This window comes from Hylobates moloch, unplaced genomic scaffold (assembly GCF_009828535.3).
Source record: "Hylobates moloch isolate HMO894 unplaced genomic scaffold, HMol_V3 SCAFFOLD_16, whole genome shotgun sequence".
NCBI classification, from domain to species: Eukaryota; Metazoa; Chordata; class Mammalia; order Primates; family Hylobatidae; genus Hylobates; species Hylobates moloch.
The window spans coordinates 28,142,990-28,165,116 of NW_026652291.1; the positions used below are offsets into that span (position 1 = coordinate 28,142,990).

At 51.6% G+C, this 22,127-nt stretch overlaps 1 protein-coding gene across 10 annotated transcripts in view; it reads right to left on the reverse strand.

Moving 5' to 3' along the window:
* The window catches only part of TMEM63C (transmembrane protein 63C), a 35,763-nt gene that overhangs the window by 7,195 nt on the left and 6,441 nt on the right, over positions 1–22,127 (reverse strand). For 9 of the 10 annotated variants that reach the window (XR_009210424.1, XR_009210427.1, XR_009210428.1 and 6 more), the window contains exons 3-18: positions 20,015–20,157; positions 18,241–18,289; positions 15,696–15,804; positions 13,706–13,779; positions 12,981–13,061; positions 12,747–12,870; positions 11,865–11,998; positions 10,001–10,123; positions 9,412–9,565; positions 8,012–8,118; positions 6,439–6,525; positions 5,791–5,856; positions 3,932–4,094; positions 3,571–3,676; positions 2,985–3,152; positions 401–510 (exon numbers count right to left, since the gene is read on the reverse strand). Coding sequence is in view for 5 of the 10 variants with exons in the window: in XM_032134695.2 (XP_031990586.1) it covers positions 401–510; positions 2,985–3,152; positions 3,571–3,676; positions 3,932–4,094; positions 5,791–5,856; positions 6,439–6,525; positions 8,012–8,118; positions 9,412–9,565; positions 10,001–10,123; positions 11,865–11,998; positions 12,747–12,870; positions 12,981–13,061; positions 13,706–13,779; positions 15,696–15,804; positions 18,241–18,289; positions 20,015–20,157 (1,798 nt within the window). In the remaining 5 variants the exon portion in view is untranslated. The other variant, XM_032134698.2, reaches the window with a different exon arrangement.

The following is a 22,127-nucleotide window of genomic DNA, read 5'->3' on the forward strand; positions in this document are numbered from 1 at the left end:
ATGACAATCCCCCCTCTTTTTGAATCATCATCAACTCCCCCGCCAACCTCCTTTGCTCCATCCTCTCTCTTGGCCTCCAGTCCTTGGAGGCTCACAGTTCAGTGGCTGCACTGGACTCACATCGCAGGAAGGATGGGCCAGCAGCCTGCAGTTTGGAGGAGGTGTCAGAGTGCAGAAAAGGAGATGATATCTGTCTTCTGAATGGGCACCAGAGCCTAAGCTAGTGCAAGGCATGCACACATGCACGCATGCACACTGGGCTCCATGCTCTACGGTCAGAGAGAAAGGCGAGACCCTTTCATCCTGTGGTGCTATGGGAGCCCAGGCCTGGAGAGTATCCTACAGCTGTGTCCCCCCAGGGACCAAGAGAACCAGGAGGAGGGGCAGGCTGGAAACTCACCTCGTAGTCGGCAACCATCCGAAGCTTCCCCAGAAAAATGCCAACAAAGGCAATCATCATGGCAATGAGGAGGGTGGACAGGGAAAAGATGGTGATGGCGTGGAGAGAACCTGGCGAGGAGGAGAAAAGGCCATGGGCAGGAGTCTGCCAGCTGAGATGCCACCCCAACTGGCAGATGCCCAGGGACCGTCACAGCTTCACTGCAAGGGCTTTGACCTCGCCAGTCCTCCTCTGATAACAACTGGCATCAAGGAGTCTGACACAATAACATCATCCCTTTGCTCTGTTTGAGCAGTTTAGAATTTGGCATCTGTGGAGTCCACGAAAAAATGTTTTAATTGACTTCACTACCCACTTCAGTGCCCATTACATGTGTCCTTCCTGACCTGCTGGTCACCTCCAACATCATGGTCCCTGGGAAGTATCTGGGAAGTATCTTTGAGTGACTATTTCTGCCAGTGCCCCCAACGCCATCTCTGACCTACACCTTTCCCTGCAAGCCCTTTTGAAGTGAGCATGCTCAGTTATCTGTGCCGATGGCACAGAGAGGGAATTTAGAAGGTAAAAGTCACCTACATTGCATTTGGGAATATTTTGTCCCTTTTTTACGGCAGCAGTTTTCTAACTAGGTAAATATTTTTTTAATTACGCTTTACAGCCAAAAATCACTGCTTAATGATGCTTACTGCAGTGTTTTTATAGTAGCAAAAAGTGGCAAACCTCAATATCCAATCGTGGAGAACTGACTAAAACTGGTAGACTTTCATACAACCGCTGAAAGGCACCTATGTATTCAGTCTTTTAACAACCTAGGAAATTGCTCAGAACATTGTGTTCAGTACAAAACCTCAGGGTACAGGACTGATTGTTACAATATGGACTATCGCAGTTTTGCAAAGTAACAATAGACCAACAGCTCCCTCTCAATATTCCCTTGCCCAAAGCCCCAAAGCACATGCCTGGAAAGGAGGCTGGGAACAAAAGACATCAGGTTCTGGGTGAGATGATGGGTCATTTACATGTTGGTCTTTATATTTTTTCTATTTTTGATAATAAACATGCAGTCCTTTATTCTTAGGAAAAAAGCATTATGGAAAAAAATGAAGTCTCTGGGGTGGCAGGGAAAGGCTAGTGGGATAAGCAATTGGGGGTGACGGCAAATGGGTAAGCCACATAAATGACTGAGAGAAGACCGTATGGACGCCATCATGGCAGGGAGAGAAAAGAAAACACTGCCCCGGATTGCCCGAGCTCAGGAGTTCAAGAACAGCCTGGGAAACACGGTGAAACCCTGTCTCTACTAAAATACAAAAAATTAGCGGGGCGTGGTGGCACGCGCCTGTAGTCCCAGCTACTCAGGAGGCTGAGGCAGGAGAATAGCTTGAACCCAGGAGGCGGAGGTTGCAGTGGGTCGAGATCAGGCCACTGCACTCCAGCCTGGGCGACACAGCAAGACTCCGTCTCTAAAAACAAAAAATAAGGAAAAAAAAAAAAAAAAGAAAACACCGCGTCTCCCTTCTCCCACCACTGAGAAGGTTAAGGTCAGGTGTCTGAGGGAAGGGCAGTGGGGTTGGGGGTTTCTGGGGGTGAAGGTGCCTCCAACAAGGAGAAAGCTGAGGGATTTCTAATCTGTGGCCTGCAGGGACTGCTTCTGGGAGGGTATCTCTGAGCTCCCCTGGGCAGGAGCAATAGCTGTGTGTAGCTAAAGAGTGAGGAAAAAGCTGGCCCCTACTGCAGGCTCTGGTTCCTGTTCCAGGTTTTTGGTAACCCATAAAGCCAGGCATCTACCACTGGGCACCGGCGGCTCATGCTTATAATCCCAGGACTTTGGGAGGCCTAGGCCGGGGGATCCCTTGAGCCCAGGAATTTAAGACCAGACTGGGCAACATAGTGAGACCTCATCTCTACAAAATTAAAAACAATTAGCCAGTCATGATGGCTCACGCCTGTAGTCCCAGCTACTGGGGAGGGTGAAGTGGCAGAATTGCTTGAGCCCAGGAGATCAAAGCTGTAGTGAGCCGTGATCACGCCACTGCACTTCAGCCTAGACAACAGAGCAAGATTCTGATTCAAAAAATAAAATTAAAAAACAAAACAAAAAACCAGGCATCTTATGGGATCCCGGAGGAAATGTCATGGGAACTGAGCCTCCCAATAGCTGATACTCTATTTCCTGTCCATCTAGACTTAGAAAGAAGGAATATGAGGTTTCCTGCCCTGAGCGCTGGAAACCCAAATCCACACCTGGGGACCGTGGTGGTCCAGGGCCTCCTCTTAGCCTTGAAGCTCTGCTGAGACTCTAATGCAGGCCCTTTAGGCCCAGAGAAGTCACTGGGTATGGCCAGGTCTGGTGAGCAGCATCTTGCCCTTCCTGGGCTTTTCTTCTCTAACAGGGTCAGTGTTAAGGGGACTCACAGAACAGTGGGGCAGGCAGAGGTGGGGTTATAAGCGTGAGCCGCCGGCGCCCAGTGGTAGATGCCTGGCTTTATGGGTTGCCAAAAACCTGGAACAGGAACCAGAGCCCGCAGTAGGGGCCAGCTTTTTCCTCACTCTTTAGCTACACACAGGCAGGCTCGGTACCTACCCAACCGCAGGATGGAGAAGAACAGCATCCAGAACAGACCCAAGAGTGGCGCAAAGATGGCCTGGGAGACGGCAGCCATGTGGATCTGCTCATTCAGTTTGGTGGGCGCGAAGGAGTAGTACATGTTATAGCGATCCGTCAAATGCTTCATGCACAGGTAGAGCAGCCCTGGGGGACAAAGGTGGAAACTGATTCAGTGGCCCCTTCAAGTCTGGACCTTTGTGGCTCCAGTGTCTCCACAGGCCCGAGAAGCCAGATCCAGAGCTGTCAGAGTCACAAGAGCCAAAGATGGGTTGGGGAAGCTCCGTGGTGCTGACCTCCGGGGCCAGCAGCTTCCCTTGAGCCCCCAGAACTGACTCTTTCAGCTTGGTGAAGAGTCATTCACTCATGCGTTCATTCAACAAACATCCCCCGTCGGCAGCCATCCAACCTCAGCTCCCTCGTACCCCCAGCTTGGCCTTGGCCCTGACACCTCCCTACCACATGTCTCCTCATGCTCCAGGTGGTGGACAGATGTTGTGAGGCTCAATTCTTCCTCCCCATCTGCGGGTGTGCAGCCCTTGGGCATGCCTTGGAGATGACTCACCAAAAGGCACAATGATGGGGCAAGTGATGCTGTACGCCATCACCACGCTGAACACGTTCATCATCCACGCGTACTCGCGCCCAAACTGGAAGTCTATGGCCTGGTTCTGGGGCAGAAGGCAGGCGTCACCCTGAAGTGGCCCAGTCCCCTTGGCTTGACTACTTCTGTGGCTCCTCATCAGCCTCCTGGCAGCTCAGGCCTGGAGGCAGCCTCCTTTCCAACCCTGTAGACCAAGGTGCCCCACCACCACCCATCCACACCGTCCCTTCCCTCAACCCCCTTGGTGCTTCTAGCAGGCTCTATCCCTGACACCCTCCCAAAGGAAACTGAGGGCTGTGCTCAGCAGAGGGCCAGCCTGTACCTTTCTGATGTTGACTCTCTCTGGCTCCGATCTAGAGAAGAAGAGACGGGTGCTGTAGCAGAAAAGTGACCCCAGACGCAGCAGCTCCATGCCTGTGCCAAGTAAAGCTGCCGTGATCACGTAGTTGACAAAGAAGGCGCCGTTGTCTGGCAGGAACACACACCTGGGCAGTGAGGGAGAGGGAAGGTGGCAAAAGAAGCCATGGGGAGAGGGAGAGATGTTAAAAGTGAGGAGAGAGAGGAGAGCAACAGAGGAAATGGGAGCAGGGGTGGAGATAGAGATACAGACAAGGAGAATAACATTTCCTCTCTTTCTTTTTCTCTGTCTCTCTCCTATAATATTTATGTCCCCAACCCAATTAAGTTAACAAGTAGTCCCCTGAGCAGGGAGGGGCAGGGACCACATAAAGCATGGGTGTGTTAGGGGATACATGCATTGGCTTGATCCAAAGCAAGGGTGTCTGAGCCAGGTCCAAAGACTCTGGAGAATTCATGAGTGGGTTTCTGGGGGGTCTGTAAACTAGGATGGGAAAAAATAACATCTTTATTTTCACTAATCTCTCACTGAAATTTAGCATTTTCTTGCGTTAAGAATGTGGGCAATATGGCAGGGCATGGTGGCTCACACCTGTAATCCCAGCACTTTGGGAGGCCGAGGTGAAGAGATCACCTGAGGTCAGGAGTTTGAGACCAGCCCAGCTAACATGGTGAAACCCCATCTCTACTAAAAAATATCTTGAAGGATTCTGGTCCTTGCCTTATAGAGCAAGTTATGGAAGTTTGCATGTCATTTGCAACATATCTTTGAAAACTGGGATTCTCAACACTTGTTACCACTTTTTTGTTTTAAAAACATTGAAATTGGCAGAATGTCCCACATGGTCTGCATGTTGCTTTGTCAACGATCTCCTCTAGTTTAATGTTCTTATTCCAATAAGTAATATTAGTTTTCATACTGATGTTTTTAAGACAGTAAAATGTAACTTTAGCTTGCTTATATAAAAAATGCCATATTGGTTGGGCATGGTGGCTCAAGCCTGTAATCCCAGCATTTTAGGAGGCCGAGGTGGGCAGATCACTTGAGGCCAGGAGTTCGAGACCAGCCTGGCCAACATGGTGAAACCCCACCTCTACTAAAAATACAAAAATTAGCCGGGCATGGTGGCATGTGCCTGTAATCCCAGCTACTCGGCAGGCTGAGGTGGGAGAATCACTTGAACCTGGGAGGCAGAGGTTATAGTGAGCCGAGATTGTGCCACTGCACTCCAGCCTGGGTGACAGAATGAGACTTGGTCTCAAAAAAAAAAAAAAAAAAAGGCAATATCTTGTTATTGATGTGTTTATAAAGACTATGTCAAAAATTTGATTTTTAAAATATCTTGATAACTATAATTCAGTATAATTGGTTTTCTTTGTAATCCATGTATTTTGTGCACATAAAGACATCATTCAGAGTACATGTAAAACTGGCAGAATCAGAATAAGCTCTGTGGATTGGACCAGTGTCAATTTCCTGGTTTTGATATTGCACTACAGTTATGCACAATGTTTCCATTGGGGGAAACTGGATAAAGGGCTCATGGAACACCCACCCCTCATACAGTTTTGGGGCAACTTCCTGTGAATACACAATTATTTCAAAGATATCATTCTGAGAAGGGGTCCCTGGGCTTAACTAGATTACCAAAGGGATCCCAGCACAGGAAAGGTAACGAGTCTGCCCAGTGAGGGTGTTCACAAGCATTTGTCTACACTTCTGTGAGCAAATTCAGGTGCTGGACTCAGGGAAGAGCACATATACCCAATACCCACTCCAGTGTGCACACACAGCAGCCCTGGTGGACACGTGGGAGTACTCACTGGAACCTGATGGATGCCTGCTCTAGATAGTAGATGTCAAAGAGCCAGCGGAGAAAGACATCCAAACTAGAAGCAAAAACAAGGCAGGTCTGTTAGTTAGCAAACCTATGAGCTAAGGCTGAGGGTTCAACCATCCTCCCTTGCCCAATCTCCAAAGAAAGACCCTTGCTTTATTCCAGCTGGCCAGTCCACACTTCCCCTCTTCCTTCTTAGTGCTGGGCTGTCCTGGCCCCCAGCCCTTTGACCTTTCAGCTCAAGGCCACCTCCTCCAGCAAACCTGGGCCAGTTTGCAAAACTGTAAGCAAACCTTTCTCTAACAATATTCACTCATTTCTCTCACAGTACTCTCTCCCTCTTCTGAATTTCTACTGCTTTTTGGCTGTGTTGTTCCCATGTGGGGCTGTCAGGCAACTGGTAAGCATGCCTTGTGTCCCCATCCAGATGATAAGCTCTATGCAGGCCGAACTCATGGCTGACCCGTTAGTGTTTGCAGGAAGCCCGGCTCATGCTACACCCCTGACAGGCACGGGGCTGTCTTTGAGGAGTGGGTTTGCAGCAACCACAGGCAGGTCTACAGTATCTGAAAGAGGAGGTCGTAACTCTAAGAGAGCCTGGCTAAGAGGGGAGGGATAATTGGAAGTGAGGTACCTGGTCAGTCCCATAGAGGGCAGAATGACCACCATGAACACCAGAAAAATGTAGCACTTGTGCACCATGACCAGATTCTGACTTGATCTAGAAGGAAACAGAGAGATATTCATCAATGGACGTGGCCTAATAAGAACCAAAGGCCTAACTATGTAATAGAGAGGAAGAGAGACACTGATATGGTTTGGCTCTGTGTCCCCACCCAAATCTCATCTTGTAGCTCTCATAATTCCCACGTGTTGTGGGAGGGACCCAGTGGGAGATGATTGAATTATGGAGGGTGGATCTTTCCCATGCCGTTCTCATGATAGCGAATAAGTCTCATGAGATCTGATGGTATTATAAGGGGGAGTTTCCCTGCACAAGCTCTCTTTGCCTGCTGCCATCCACGTAACATGTGACTTGCTCCTCCTTGCCTGCCACCATGATTGTGAGTCTTCCCCAGCCACATGGAACTGTAAGTCCAATAAACCCTTTTTCCTATATTAATTACCCAGTCTTGAGTATGTCTTTATCAGCAGAATGCAAATGGACTAATACAGAGTCCAGTGAAACCTCTTTCTTTTATAAATTGTCTAGTCTCTGGTATGTCTTTATCAGCAGTGTGAAAACTGGCTAATACAGACATATGCAGAATAGAGGTCTGGGCTGGGAAATTGGTTTAATCATGCATACCGATGCCATCTCCATACACCACTGTGAGCTGTGCTGCATCTGGGAGCAGCAGGAAAGAACAGCATGATCCACTAGTGATGTCTGTGCTGGGCACGGGAAGGGATGGGAAGGCACAGATGTGCCATATAGTTGATGTCTCTGTGTTAAAGAGACATTACCAAGAATACTCAAAATCCCTGCAGAGTTTCAGTCATCAATATAAGTCTTGTTCTTGGCCAGAGGAAAAGGCCAGGAAGGATTTCTGTTAGGACAAACCTTTTGGCTGCTGCCTGGTGGAATAGTAGGAACTTTTGGTGTGGAAAATAACTTTTGAGATGCAGGCAGCTTTCAAGCCAAAGTACTGCCACCTGCCCAGGGTATGGCAAATACTTTCTACCCAGTGAGCAGCCACCATAGAACCATCAAGGCTAACAAATGGGAAAGCTCCTGATTAGGTAAAAGGTTGGCATGGTGTGGGCCATATGTGATGATAGTCATAGTGAGTTTGTGGGCCCCTCTGTATGGCCACAGCATTCTATTGACATTCCCATATAAGTCTTTCCTCCTGTGCCTTCTGCATGGAATGCCTGGGACTGCCTAGCTCATGCCTACAGCTCCATGCCTTCAGGATATGGCTGGGGGCTGAGGGAGAAGCCCAAGGAGGGCTTGGTTTTGGCCCCACACTCTTAGACAGTGGCTCTATCTCAGCAACCCAGGGGCCCAGAGACAACCCACACCCTCCTTCCAATGACAGAACACCTGTTGGTCTTTGGGGATGGTTTCAGGTATCAAAACCATCCCTTATCAATTCTCCTTCTTAGGCTAGAGGGGAGGCCCAAGTGCCAGGCTGGCGGGGAAGCCAGGGCAGGGGAAGAGGCTGGAGAAACCACAGGGCTAGGAGAGGAGGCCCCCAGGTCACCTGGTCCAGTGGGCCTCGAGGAAGGCGGAGAAGTAGACAATCAGAGGCAGTATCACTGTGAAGCCCCAGAGCATCACAGAGGGGAAGAACTGGGTCACAATTGGACTCTGCAGGGGGAGAGGGGAGGACGGCAGGAGAGACGTCAATGTGAGCATCCCCTTCCCCTTGCGTCTTCTCCTCCCACTCACTCCCAGGGCTGGCTTGCTCTCCTGGAGGCTGCAAGGGGCCTGGCCCTTCTCACTGGCTTTCCTGGCCAGGCAGAGGCTGACACCCAAGGTCAAGTGGAGTCCCCAAGGGGCTGGGCCTTCTATGCTGAGGTCACTGGAGGGGCAGCCTGAGCTTTCCTGAGTGACTTCCTCCTAAGGCCAGAGCTAGCCGGGAGTGCAACCCCAGCAAATTGCCTTTGCTGTGATGACATGTGAGCGGGGGAGGAGGGGAGGATGGAGGAGTCCCCAGGGAGAGCTGTGGCCCTCCCAGGATGCGTGGGGTCTGGGGCCTATTACAAAGTTGACAAAGGGGAACAAAAATCAGCAGCAGAAGTGGTGTGGCTTGACTTATGTGCGTGTGTGCGTGTGTGCAGGCACACATGTGTTGACTGTATGTGTGCATGCACACATCTGTTGACTCTGAGTGTGTGCATGTGTGCGTGTGTGCATGCACGTGTGTTGACTTTGTGTGAGTGTGTGCATGTGCGCGTGCACATATGTGTTGTTGGAAATGAGGATGGGGAGAATGTGGAAGAAGAGACCTTCTAGGCTCCTAGTAACAGTCTTGAGGCTAACGAATTTGGAAACGGGCTAGGATCCATCTGACCTGCACCATCAGCAGGAGGCATCCCCTAACTTCAGAGATGGTTCCTCCAGGGCTGAGGGCTCCTAGCCTGGAGTGCAGGTGTCTGGAGATGAGGGAGGTGGAGGCAGATCTGGAGTTCCCACTTCTCTGAGAGGGCTGCGCTGGGACTTACCTCACTCTTCCTCACCCTCAACCCTACTACACAAACCAGGAGCCTGCTGCCCTGGACAACTTGCGGAGACCAGAGCCACTCACACTTGCCACGCCCTCTGAACCCCAAGCTGGCCTGGGATGACCCCGTTCATGAAGACCTCTGAGCCCATGTTGACAGGACGACACCCCCTCCAACTCACCCCAGGACCTGCCCGTGGACTCCCCACTCTCCCTTCCCACTCTAGCCCTGGTCCCTAAGACTGGCAGTCACCCACCTTCATCCCTTTAGAACAAAGCAAGCCCTACCCCGCCATTTGCACCACGGCCACCTCCACAATGTTCGCACTGTATGGGCTCCACAGCCCCATCCCAGGGGGCCCCCCCATCCCATCCTCGCCTGAATTCTTCCTTGATCTCCCTGGGGCCCCCAGGCCTGGCCTGAGCAGAGGAGGCACCTGCAGCTTCTCGATGGGGCGGGTGACATTGTACATGTCGATAGTGTTCATGATGATGGCAGGCGTGGTGAGGAAGAAGAAGAGGAAGAAGAGGAAGGTATTGATTGCGATAAAGCGGGCCCACCAAAAGAAGCGGCGGACAGACAGGTGTTTCCTGGGGAAGGATGGAAGAAGGAGGCACATTTAGAGACATCAGTTCTTAGAGCCCACGAGCTGTTTGCTGCAGGCCAGCTGTGGACCCAGGCTGCCCTGGTCTAATCCAGCCTCCTGGGCCCAGACCTGCATGCAACAGGCCCCTGGACCGTCCCCTGTCACATCGTTTATAAAGGATCCGGAGCATATAGCCAAAAAAAAAAATGGACCTGAGTTCCCTCTGCAGGAAAAACCTTTTTGCTAAGGGTTGGATGCCTCCCACACTTGTGGGAATGAATCTGGGCATACACACAGGTTGTGGTGCTTAGGAGAGCATGGAACTTAGTCCCCTTGGAGTCTCTGTTGGGCAATGACATGGGGAGAGAAGGCCCTGTCCTGCTGCCTTCTTCAGTCTCAGAGGAGCTCAGAGGAGAGGGGAGGGATGGAGGAGGCTTACCAAATAATGTCTTTGGGGTGTGGGGCCATAGTGACCCTCCAGTAATAGGATTTGACGATGGTGGTCACTGAGGACTGCTGGGGTTGCACACCACACTGGACATATTTGTAATCCTTACGGACGCTGCAGAGAGGAGAGAAGAGGAAGAAACATGGGTCTGGGGGTGGGGGGATGGGCTTAGGAGGGTCTCATGCCAGGGGCTCAGGGCCACTATGGTGGTCCTACAGATGGGGGCCCATCCCCTTCCTGGGGATTATTGAAGCCTTGGATATGTCTTCAGGACCTTAGAGGCGGATAGTTCCTAAGGCCCAGTATCTGGAGAAAAGGACATTTGAGGGTGCCTTGACTGCCCAGGAAGGGCAGGGGTGCCACTTGGTTCTGTTTCTGCCTTTCCCCTTAACAGCAGTGACAGTACATAGACACACTTTCTTTGAGCTTTGATAAGGGAGGTACTACTTTTAGCCTCATCTTGATATCAATAGCTACTAATTATTGAGTTCTTTCTGTGTGCTTGATACTGTGCCAGTTGATGACTAGTATCATTTCCATTGCACAGATGACTAAATCGTGGTGCCTGGAGATGTGACCAAAGAGGAGCAGGTGCTGGAGCCCCACCTCTGGCTTGCTAGCTCATCTCATATTCTGCTGTAATTAAGCCTCAGATCCTCTCTACCAAATGACGATGTCTCAAAGAATGAACAATATTACCTTAGGTAGGTGTATTGCTTTAAACAACACAGAAACTGAATAGAAGGCATATCACTTGTCAACCCTCCGGGAGGTGAACAGGACAGATATCAGTAACCAAATTTGCCAGATAAAAAGTTGAGGGTGTAAGGAACTTGCAAAATTGTGTACCATTGTTTGTGAGCAAAATCTAGGTAGTTCTGCTCTTCCTTTGTAGGGTTGGGGTAGGTGGGAACAATGTGCTGTACAGGATCAGCCTCCCCCAGAAAGAAGAGCTCCCCTGCCCCCCACAGTTCTTAAGAGATAAATTCTGGAGCTCCTTTAGGACTTTGGCACAGTCCTAAGGATCCTTCTGGAACATTCTAGAGTGGACTGAATTCACTCCTTGTCAATGCATGGGCTGCCAGAGGCTGGGGCAGAAAAGAGAGGGGACTGTAGAGCAATGAATTAGGGGAGGCCTGCAGCAGGAGAAGGGCAAACAGAGCTGCTCTACCCTGACGCTCTCTTATGGTGAGGAGGGAGTGACGTGTGTGTTGGCTGGGCGCAGTGGCTCACACCTGTAATCCCAGTACTTTGGGAGACCGAGGTGGGCAGATCACCTGAGGTCAGGAGTTCGAGACCAGCCTGGCCAACATGGTGAAACCCCGTCTCTACTAAAAATACAAACATTAGCTGGGCATGGTGGCAGGCGCCTGTAATCCCAGCTACTTGGGAGGCTGAGGCAGGAGAATTGCTTGAACCTGGGAGGCAGAGGTTGTAGTGAGCTGAGATTGTGCCACTGCACTCAAGCCTGGGTGACAGAGCGAGACTCTGTCTCAAAAAAAAAAAAAAAGAAAGAAAGAAAAGAAAAAAGAAAAAAAGGGAAAAGGGATGTCATTCTTGTCAAGGGCAGAAGAGGGACCATGAGGTCAAAGCCTTCTCTGACCACCTTTGTGCTAAAGCAAGGACAGGGAGTGAGGAGCCCCGGCTTGGGCACCCCTCGAGACTGGCTGGGCTCCAGCAGCTGGGGGAAGCAGGTATGGCCAACTCATGCGCTGGAGAGCCAGATGGCAGCTGCCTGTGAGGAGCATGGAGGGCCCACGGGAGGCAGAAGGGGAAACTGGAGGCAAAGAGGGAGGAGAGTGCCGAGAAGCAGGGGTATGCTTGGGGCTGGGTGGGGCGCCTGCCCGGTGCTCACCGCTTGGCCATCCTGGAGTCCTGGAAGGTGACAAAGATCAGGTCCAGGCGCTTGAGCGGCACGCGGTTGAGCTCGGCGTTGAACTCGTCCGTTAGCTGCTCCTCTAGCTCGCTGTAATACTGCTCTGCATCCACCTGGGGTGGCAGGCAGCCTTCAGGGCTGGGGCCAGAGCCCCAGGAAGGCCTCCCTGGTCACGAGGTTCCTCCCCACTCAAGCCTCCCTGGATTGTGGTGGCCTTGAAGCACCTCAAGGAGCCCAGGACCCTGGCTGGCCTCCAAAGTCCCACCTCTAGAACAAGAAGAGGCGATGACTGCCATTCACCCCTGCCCTTAGATCTGGGGAAAGTGAGGCATAACGAGGGGTACCCGGGGGCTTTCAGGCTTGGGGTGGACCCCAGAGAGGTGAGAGAATGTGTTTGCCACATTTCCACAAGAGAGGGTGAATCTCTGGGCTGGCAGAAGTTCGGCGTGGTCCTGAAGCAGGTGTCTGAGTCTTGACGCCCTCTTTGAGCCACAGTGGTCAGGTGATAAGACAGGCTGTTGTCTTCAAATGTTTCTGTCCTATCTCTTTGGAAGCCTGAGGCCTGGCAGCCTCGTGTAGCCTGCTGTGTTTTCTCTGGTCCTTCTCTCTCATTCTCCCATCCAAGAGCAGAAAGGAGACAACAGCAAGCTTCCCTGGATTGTTCTGAAGGTGGCCTCCAGAAAGGCTCCCATCTCAACAGGGAGGCAGGACATGGTGGACGGGGAGGAAGGAGCTGGGTGGGGAGTACTAGAGCAGACCTGAGTGAGGCCTGGGGCCCAACAGTGAGGGCAAAGGTGCAGAGCCTAGAGCCCCAGGACCCCACCGCTCCCTTGCTGTGCTCCCAATGCTCAAGCCAGTTACCTCCTTGAAGCAGGTCCAGCACTTGCAGAAGCACAGGCGGGCACAGGGGTGGATCCTGATCATCACCTTCCCAGTCTTCTTGGCCTTGGCTGTGTAGAAGAGCCGGCCCCGCATGGCATGGCGCCTGCCAGCAGTGGGCAACGGGAGAAGGACCTGCAGGTCAGGGGCCAGCAGAGCCCCATCCTCCCCTTTTACCCCCACCCCGGGCCCCAAAAGGCCCCGCTGCAGCCTCACCTCTGATCGTCCAAGTCAATCAGGTTCCTGACGTCGTAGCAGAAGTGGACTCTTGTCACGACACTGCCTGGATAGGCCTCGCTGCAGCCACAAACATGGGTGCTGAGTTGGCCTGTGGGGTTGGGGACATGCTGCCCCTACCCCCTGCCCAGCATGTCGGCCCTCAGGGCTGGGTGGCTCAGCTGCCTGGTGTTCCTGGATGGGAGACTTCATCTCTGCTCCTAAAGCTGAACCTCAGGGTTTGAACCTTCACGATCTGAGAGCTGCCAAATCCTTCCTACACAACTCAGAACAGGGCAAAAGGGCGGAGCTCCACCCACTGGGGAACCCAGGAGAGAGCCGTTCACAAAGAGATAATTAGCTCAGTGAACAGTGTCCTTGGGGCTAGGAACTTGGGGTCACAAAGGATGTCTCCAGATGATCTGCTCTAAATAGCTGTGATCCAAGGTTGCCTGTGCTCAGTAGTTGGAGCAACAGGAGAAAGGAAAATTCCCATCACCCATATCACAGCCATGCCACGCGGGAAGTCCCTGACTTCAGACACCCTGCTCCAGCTCCAGCGGCCCTCCCCATTCTAAAAAGCGGATCCTGAGCTGAGTCCAGGGAGAGTCACCCCGGGGTGTCCCAGTCCCACCATCCTGCACCAACTCACTACCCACTTGAGGACCCAGGCAGGGTTGCAGGGAGGAAGCAATCCACGCCTCGGCCCACCCCAACCCACTTACTGAAAATGCTTAATGATGAGTTCTGGGTCTTCAATGTCCTTGGGCACATAGGTGATCATTAGTGTCCTTGTGACCTGGGTGGGAATTAAAAAAATGGAGAAAGAAGACTGTGCTTGCATAGGAATTCCAGATACCTGAGTCTTTTGGTGGCCCAGAGTCTCCTGGGAGCAGGCCTTCTGGTCACAGCAGGCTGCTGATGCCAGTGCCTCCTTGCTGAGGGAGCCAAGAAAGTCAAAGCCAAGCTGGGACACTGTGGGCCAAGGAAGTGCCAGCTGCCTTAGCCCACAGTGTCCCAGCTGAGCCAGGCAGCTCTGAGGTTGGTCAACTGTGCTTCTGTTCTCCTCCGTGCCCAGCTGTGGGTGCCCTGCCCCGGACCACTGTGGTGAAGGGAGGAAGGGCTGGAAAGCTGCCATCAGGCTGCGGTGGAGGATCAGAGCTCCATGATTGGAAAGAGCTGCCTGTGCGACCCCACAGTGATTTCTGCTCTCCCTGTAGCTTCCACTATTCCAGCGTAAAGCCTCACATCGCTAGGGAAATCCCTCACGTGAGACTGGGCAGGGGAGTTGGGAAGTAAACAAGACTCGGGAGAGGATAGGGAAGCTTCCCCCAACTTCATATTTTATTCTGTGAATGGGAAATATCTTCCTGGGTCACCACCTTTAAGATGACAGTCTGGTAAATTGTGCTGCAAGAATCAGGGGTCTTGAAAGAGGCTTCTGGTGACAATAAGGAAAGCTGAAGTAGCAGACACTAGACTGGTCAAGGGTGACCAAGCCTCCATGCCTGGCAGGCTGAAGCATTTGGGTTCACTTTTCAGGGAATGTGGATTTGCGCTCTGGGGTGGGTTCAAGTGAATCAGTCCTTTTGAATGGATGGCCTGGAAGGAGCTGATTCCACACACTGAACCTTTGAAAGGCTGAGGACAGGAACTAAGCATGCTCCTCACTCTTGCCCATCCCCACCAGAGCATGGGTGCTGGTCCAGATGGGTGGCACTGCTGGTGCCTGCCCATGGCCCCGTCAGTCATCTCTGCACACCAACACCTGCGGCTTGCTTCAAATACTGCGACTGCTCTTTCCCAGCCTTGGGGCATGTTCAGCTTTTGTGCAGGGCAAGTAGTGGAGGAGTTAAAGCCCCTAAGTGCAATCCTCAATGAATGGTGGACAGGGAGCTGGTGGAAAATACCCACGATTGCTCACCTCCAGGAAAATTCTGGGGCATGTGTTCTACACCAGCTCCCAGAGTTCCCAGGTCATGAAGCTCCAGTTGCCCACAGTGGTAAGTTGCCCCTCCATGCTCCCTTTTTTTGGTTGCCTTTGCATCCTCACTCCCTTACTGGCCTTTCCTGGGATCACCACCCATAAACAAGTGCTACTCATTCCAAGTCTCAGGGTCTGCTTGGATGGGGTCACCCAAACTGAGACGGTGGGGATACACAGGGGTCTCTGACCTCAGAGAGATTGCAGAAGGGCAAGGCATGGGCCTAGCAGGAGTGGGCAGGGCCAGGTACACAAAGTAGCAGCAGTTCAGCAGGCCCTGACCACTTAGCATGGAGGCCTCCACTGGTCCACTGGGCCTTGTTAATCCTTTAGTTTTCGGATGGTGGGAAGTCCAAGAGTCCCTGGGGAGGGGCAGGGCAGCAGAGGGGCAGGGATAGGAGGTACCTGGGCAGCAGCTATTTACCAACTAGTCTGAAAGTTTCATTAGGGGTGAGAGGGTGGAGGAGGGTGAGGGGGTGAGAGGGTGGAGGAGGGTGAGAGGGTGGAGGAGGGTGAGGGGGTGAGAGAGTGGAGGAGGGTGAGAGGTGGGGCCAGGTGATTGTTACTAGGGCTGAAGGGAGGAAGCTTGGCCCCTGCTCAGGTGAAACCACCCCTCCCATCTATCACAGTCTCCCTGGACCCTCTGAGGGCTTCTCTGAGGGTTGGGAGTGGTCGGCCCAGTGGGGAGGGGCCCCAGCTCCCAGTGGGAAGCAGCTTTGTAGGCTACTTACCTTTTGGCTATTCCTGGGTGCAAACCCCAGGCAGTGATGAGCCATGAACATGAAGTTGGTGATGAAGTAGAAGAAGGACAGCAGGCTATGTAGCCACAGGAGCTTGCTCCTACAGGGAAGGAGGCAGCAGCAGTGAGGTCAGCCTGCGAGCTCCCCAGAGCCCACTGCACACAGACCCCTGGGCCTCCTCCTACCGTCAGTCTCCTGGGCCCCCCCCAACCCATCACAGTCTCCTCAGACCCCCACAACCATCAGAGTCTCCCCAGACCCCAACCCATCAGTCTTCCCCCACCCCCACCCCCACCCATCACAGTCTCCCCAGGTGCACACCCATCACAGTCTCCCTAGACTCCACCTACCATCACAGTCTCCCCATACCCCCACCCATCACCATCTCCCCAGACCCCCACTCCCCGCAGTCCTCTTGGACACCTCCCCCGCCCATCACAGTCTCCTAGGGCTCCCTGTTCCCTCTCACCCATCACAGTCTCCCCAGATCCCCCCACCCATTGCAGTCTCCCTGGACCCCCCAACGGTCATGGTCACAGTCTCCTTGGATCTGTCCCACCAGTCACAGTCTCCTAGGACACCCCACCCATCTCAGGCTCCCTGGACACCTCCCCTCACCCATCACAGTCTCCCAGGTCTCCCTACCACCCATCAGTCTCCCTGGATCCTCCCCTCTCACCTACCACAGTCTCCCCAAATATCTCCCCCATCCACTGCAGTCTTCTCAGACCCTCCCCTCCCACCGATCACAATCTCCCTGGACCCCCCTCTCCCAGCCCACATGCAGTCTTTCCAGGAACACCTTCTTGGAGTCCAGACACTCAGGTGCCTTGGAAGGGGCATCAGTGGTGAGAAGGGGTCTTGCTCCAGCTCATGGGGGGGACATTTATTGAGTGTTTACTCTGAGCCAGATCCAGGTGAGACTTAGTGCATGATGTGCATTTTCTCACTAGACTCAACCACACACATAGCCACGCATGTGGTTATCTTTACTTCACTCATAGGGAAATGAGGGTGAGAGAGGGTTGGTGATCCTCCCAAGGTCACTGTAGCAATGGTGCGCTGGGAGGTGAGCCCAGAGCTGCTGAAGTACTTAGATTCATCACTGCTACACCATCCTGCCAGCTGCTGTGGCTCAGGCCCCCATGGTTGCACAGCAGACCAAGTGAGGAAGAACCTGGGTTACCTGCAGGCCTTGGGGGAGGAGGGCCAGACGGTTTGCAGCACTGCCCCTGGGGTAGGAGAGTCATGGCACTTGGACCATGTTTGCCATTCCTGCTTTCAACTCACATGATGCCATCCCAAAGCACCTGGCTAGGAATGCTACTCAGAAATAGGGCCCACCTTATTCTACATGGTTAGAAGGGAGAAAGGTCACCTTGTTTCAAAACACCCCTGGTGCCTGGCACCTCACACGCCATTGCCATCTGCTATGACGGTGGATCCACCATGCTGCTCCACCCTCAGTTTCCACAGAGGGGCAAGGCTACATGGTCTCTACAGAATGCTCCAGCTCTCTGCCAGGATAGATTCATGGAGATTGATGGCTTTTTGCTGTTCTACTAGAATTCACTTTTTGTTGGGAAGATGTAGGTACCTCGGGCCAGCAATGGGCCTTGGGAAGGAGCCAATATCCCTGTTCTGGTTGGCATCCCCAGGGGAGGATATGGTGAAAGCAGATGTGAGAGGATGCCATAGCCCCTTTCCGCTGATTTCAGAGTTTGGGTTAAACCAGTCTGCTCCAAGGTGTATTGCAGGAGAGCAGGGGCAGAGGGATAGGGGTTGGGGTAGGCAAGGTGGGGCAGGGGTGTGTGAACCCCACTCACACTTGCTGGAACTGCTTCTGCAGCTTTGTCAGGAATCAGCCAAGCTGGCCTAGACACCTGGGCCATGGCATGGACCAACAGGGCCACATTTGGCTCGGGGCAAATTGATATGGCCAGGAGTCAGGTCGGCTGATGTTGAAACCCACAGGTTCTTGGCCCGTGAGGGGAAGGGGCTCAGAGAGCATGTCCACCAGCCCTTCCCCAATGATGGACATGAATAAGGACTGAAGCTCAGTGTTGGGGGTGCACTGCTTCAGATCTAGGGGCCAGTTAATGGCAGAGGTGGGGTATGAGTCTGCTGTGGGACTCTGAGGGGGACTGTCAGGCCCATGATTCACTCAGGTATATGATGGCTGACTGGAACCTACTGGGGGCAGGAAAACAATCTTCAGTCTCTTTCAGCACAGGGTCTCTGCCTCTTGGGATCTGGGTACACTGCAAATAGGACCATTTCTCCATGTTTTCATGACTGGCCAGTTTGGGCAGCTCCACTCATGACAGATGAGGACCCAGGGCCTCATCTCACACCAAGAGTCCTGCCCCACCGAGAGGATGCAGTTTCTGGCATCTCACTCAGGACCCGGTTCCCAGGGAAACCAGGCCTTTCTTATCAGCAAAATGGTGCCCATGTTACAAACTGACATGTTAGAACTTCTCTCCACACCAACACCCCCAGCCAGTGGAATGGGAGGTTAAGATCAGGTACCTACTCTGTGGAGACATTGACAATGGTGGTCCGAGCAAAGTGACTGCTCCAGTCTGAAAGAGAAAGAAGTTGCTGACCTTGAGCCTGGCTCCTCAGTTGCTTGCGGCGCCAGAATTCAAGGTTCCTGGATGAATACGTGGGGTCTGGAGATGCTTGCCTTTGACCTCCTCTTCCTTCCGGTTCCCCAGAGCTTCTCCCCAACTTTTAACAAAAACATCAGAGGCCTCTTTTCCCTGGCACTGCTGACTGGGGAGGAAAGCTTCTTGGGAGGAAAGCAAGAACACTTCTTTGTGTGATATCTCCAGGGCACAATTGGCACATAATGGACACCCAGTGAATGCTTGTTGAAGGCACCAGCCATCCAGCCACGAGCAGAATGATGAAATTAGCAACACTATTACCACTGGCAACGTCCAGAAAAGGCAACACTGTCTCATTCAGAGGAAATCCTTCTGGCTATGTGCATAAGTTTGACAGTTCAGACACCCCCTTATAAAATGTGTCTAAAAATCCTGCATGATATTATCACTGCCAACATACCAGCTCTTAGGATGAGACAAGACTCAGATATTACTCTAGTAGTGGCATTTGGTGGCATGGACACTCAGTGTGCTAAACTGAATTAATTAAGGTCTACCTCTGGCCAAGGATAAACAGGTAGAAACCTGAGGAATCAGGAAAAAGCTGGTTGCCCCTGGGGCATTTACGGTGCTATTCTGCACCACCCAGGTGTACAGTCTTCATACAGCTCCGTTCAGCTTCATGATTCTAAATGAAATACTAGCTGCTATTCACTGAGCACCTACTATGTATGTCAAGCACTGTATAGGTATGTGGCATGTGATCTCCCAATCCCTAAGACAGTTGAGGAAAGTGAAGCTCAGGAGACTGATTTGCCATATACAAGGTTAAATCACATGTTAGCGGCCAGGTGCGGTGGCTCATGCCTGTAATCTCAGCACTTTAGGAGGCCAAGGTGGGTGGATCACTGGAGGTCAGGAGTTTGAGACCAGCCTGGCCAACATGGTGAAAACCCATCTCTACTAAAAATACAAAAATTAGCCAGGCGTGGGGGCGGGTGCCTGTAATCCCAGCTACTCGGGAGGCTGAGGCAGAAGAATCACTTGAACCCAGGAGGCAGAGGTTGCAGTGAGCTGAGATTGCGCCATTGCACTCCAGCCTGGGCTACAATAGCAAAACTCTGTCTTAAATAAATAAATAAATAAGTAAGTAAGTAAGTAAAATAACATATTAGCTAGGCAAAGGTATTTTCTGGGGAGCAGGTGTGGGTAAATATTGTGGAGCCATGATTTTTCTGTTTTGGAAGCCAAGGTCTCATCCACAATGCCGGTCTGTCCAAAGGGCTTACCCGGTTCCAATGAGTGGGAGTAGAGGTCCTACGAGACAAATTCTGCACCTATGGTGTTATGTCCAACAGAGTGGGTTCAGGGATCTTTGCAGTAGGTCACATGTCACAAAAGGGTCTCCAGGAACACCCAGCCAGAGTGGGGCCATGAATGAACACTCAGTTCCAAACTGAATTAATACTATATGCCTGCTGTGTGTCAGGCCCTGGGCCAAACCTGTGACAAAGGAGGAATCGTCTCCAGGCTCCACATGAGAGAAGCAAAGCATGGCTTGTTCAAGTTCACACAGCAACAAACTCTCAGAGGCAGGATTAAAATAGATGTCTAGACCCTCAACCCCAGCCCTGACTAGCTTGCCTGGCTGCCTGTCAGGTCCAGCTGCTGCCCCAGGGCCCGCTGAGCTCTGCCTACCCAGAACAGATCCAGTATAGTTGATAGGCAAAATAATGCCCAGGGAGGGGATACAGATGATGAGCACAAAGATGATGAGGTGGTACTGGAACACGATGTAGATGCGCGCGTCGTCCCCACACTTGTTAATCAGATCCTCATCCCTGGAAGAGACACACAGACAAGGACATGCCTCAGGAGCCAGCATGGCCACCACTTGTTGTGGGGAGGTGGAGGGAAGGGCAGAAAATGATCACCCCCTCCCCAAGTTTTATTTTTTTTGAAATATCTCTATATCTTATATATAAGGCAATTTTGAAATTGCCCTATATCTCAAAGCCTTGGTTATCCCTGAAGTATACTTTAACTGAATTTCACAGACATATCAAAGATAGGGGTTCTGTTACAGATACACACTCAGGAATCCAGAAACACTCTTGAAATAGAGCATTCATTCATCCTTTTATTACTTCTTCAAACATTTTGAGTGGTTGCTATGGTGCAGACACCAGACAAAGCACTCATGGTATTGAGGCACTCTATTAGGAAAAAAGGAACACCTGAAACCCATGACAAGATAATGAGCTATCACTCCACACTGCCAGATTTGCCAAAGTTGGAAAGTTGGACAACACTAAGTGTTGGTGAGAGTGTGGGGCATTGGGAGTTCTCCTGCTCTCATGGGTGTATACACTGGCCCAGTTACACTGGAGAACAGTTGCTATTATCTACTGAAATGGAATACATGCACAGTCTATGACCCAGCAATTCCCTCCTAGCTTTATACCCAACAGAAATGCGTGACATGTGTACCCAGAGACATGTATAAAAATTTCATAGATGCATTACTTGTAACATCCTCAAACTGCAAACAACTTACATATCTATCAAGGTGAAATGGACACAAGAACTGTGATATATAAATCATGAAATACTAGACAGCAGTGGTCCCCAACCTTTTTGGCACCAGGGACCAGTTTTGTGGAAGACAATTTTTTCCATGGACCTGGGAATGGGGTGGTGGTGGCGGTGGGGGGATAATTTTGGGATGAAACTGTTCTACCTCAGATCATCAGGCATTAGTTAGAGTCTCCTAAGGAGCACGCAACCTAGACCCCTCATATGTGCAGTTCACAATAGGATTTGTGCTCCTATGAGAATCTCATGCCGCTGCTGATCTGACAGGAGGCGGAGCTCAGGTGTAATGCTCGCTCACCTCCTGCTGTGCAGCCAGGTTCCTAACAGGTATCGGTCAGTGGCCTGGAGGTTGGGGACCCCTGTTATACAGCAATAAAAATGAATGACCCATAGCTGAACCTCACAAACACAATGCTGAGTAAAAGTTACCAGGCACAAACAACACATACTGTGTGGTTTCAAACATAAAGTTCAACTATAGGCAATACTGAGCTATAGAGTTAGAATGGGATGGGGATGAAGGTTTGGGGGCAGGAAGAGAGCTGCTGGGTATTGGCAATGTTCTAGTTGTGGATCAGGATGGTGGTGGCACAGCCTTAGCTTTGTGATGACTGAGCTGTACATTTTTTTTTTTTTTTTTTTGAGACAGAGTCTTGCTCTGTTGCCAGGCTGGAGTGCAGTGGCACGATCTTGGCTCATTGCAACCTCCTCCTCCCAGGTTCAAGCGATTCTCCTGCCTCAGCCTCCCGAGTAGCTGGGACTATAGGTGTGCGCCACCACACCCAGCTAATTTTTTGTATTTTTAGTAGAGACGGGGTTTCACCATGTTGACCAGGATGATCTTGATCTCTTGACCTCAGGGGATCTGCCTGCCTTGGCCTCCCAAAGTGCTGGGATTACAGGCATGAGCCACCGCGCTGGGCCAAGCTGTACATTTTTTGGTGTGTACTTTTCCATGTGCATGTTATACTTCAATTTAAACAATTTAAAAGCAACAAATGCTCATAGAAACTTTGGAAAATACGAAAGAGAAGTAAATAATTTATCTACAATCTCATTGAACCTAAGACAATGACTAAAAAGCATTTGGGGCTGGGCATGGTGGATTGCGCCTGTAATCCTGGTACTTTGGGAGGCAGAGACAGGTGGATTGCTTGAGCCCAGCAGTTCGAGACCAGCCTGGGCAACATGGTGAAACCCCATCTCTACAAAAAAA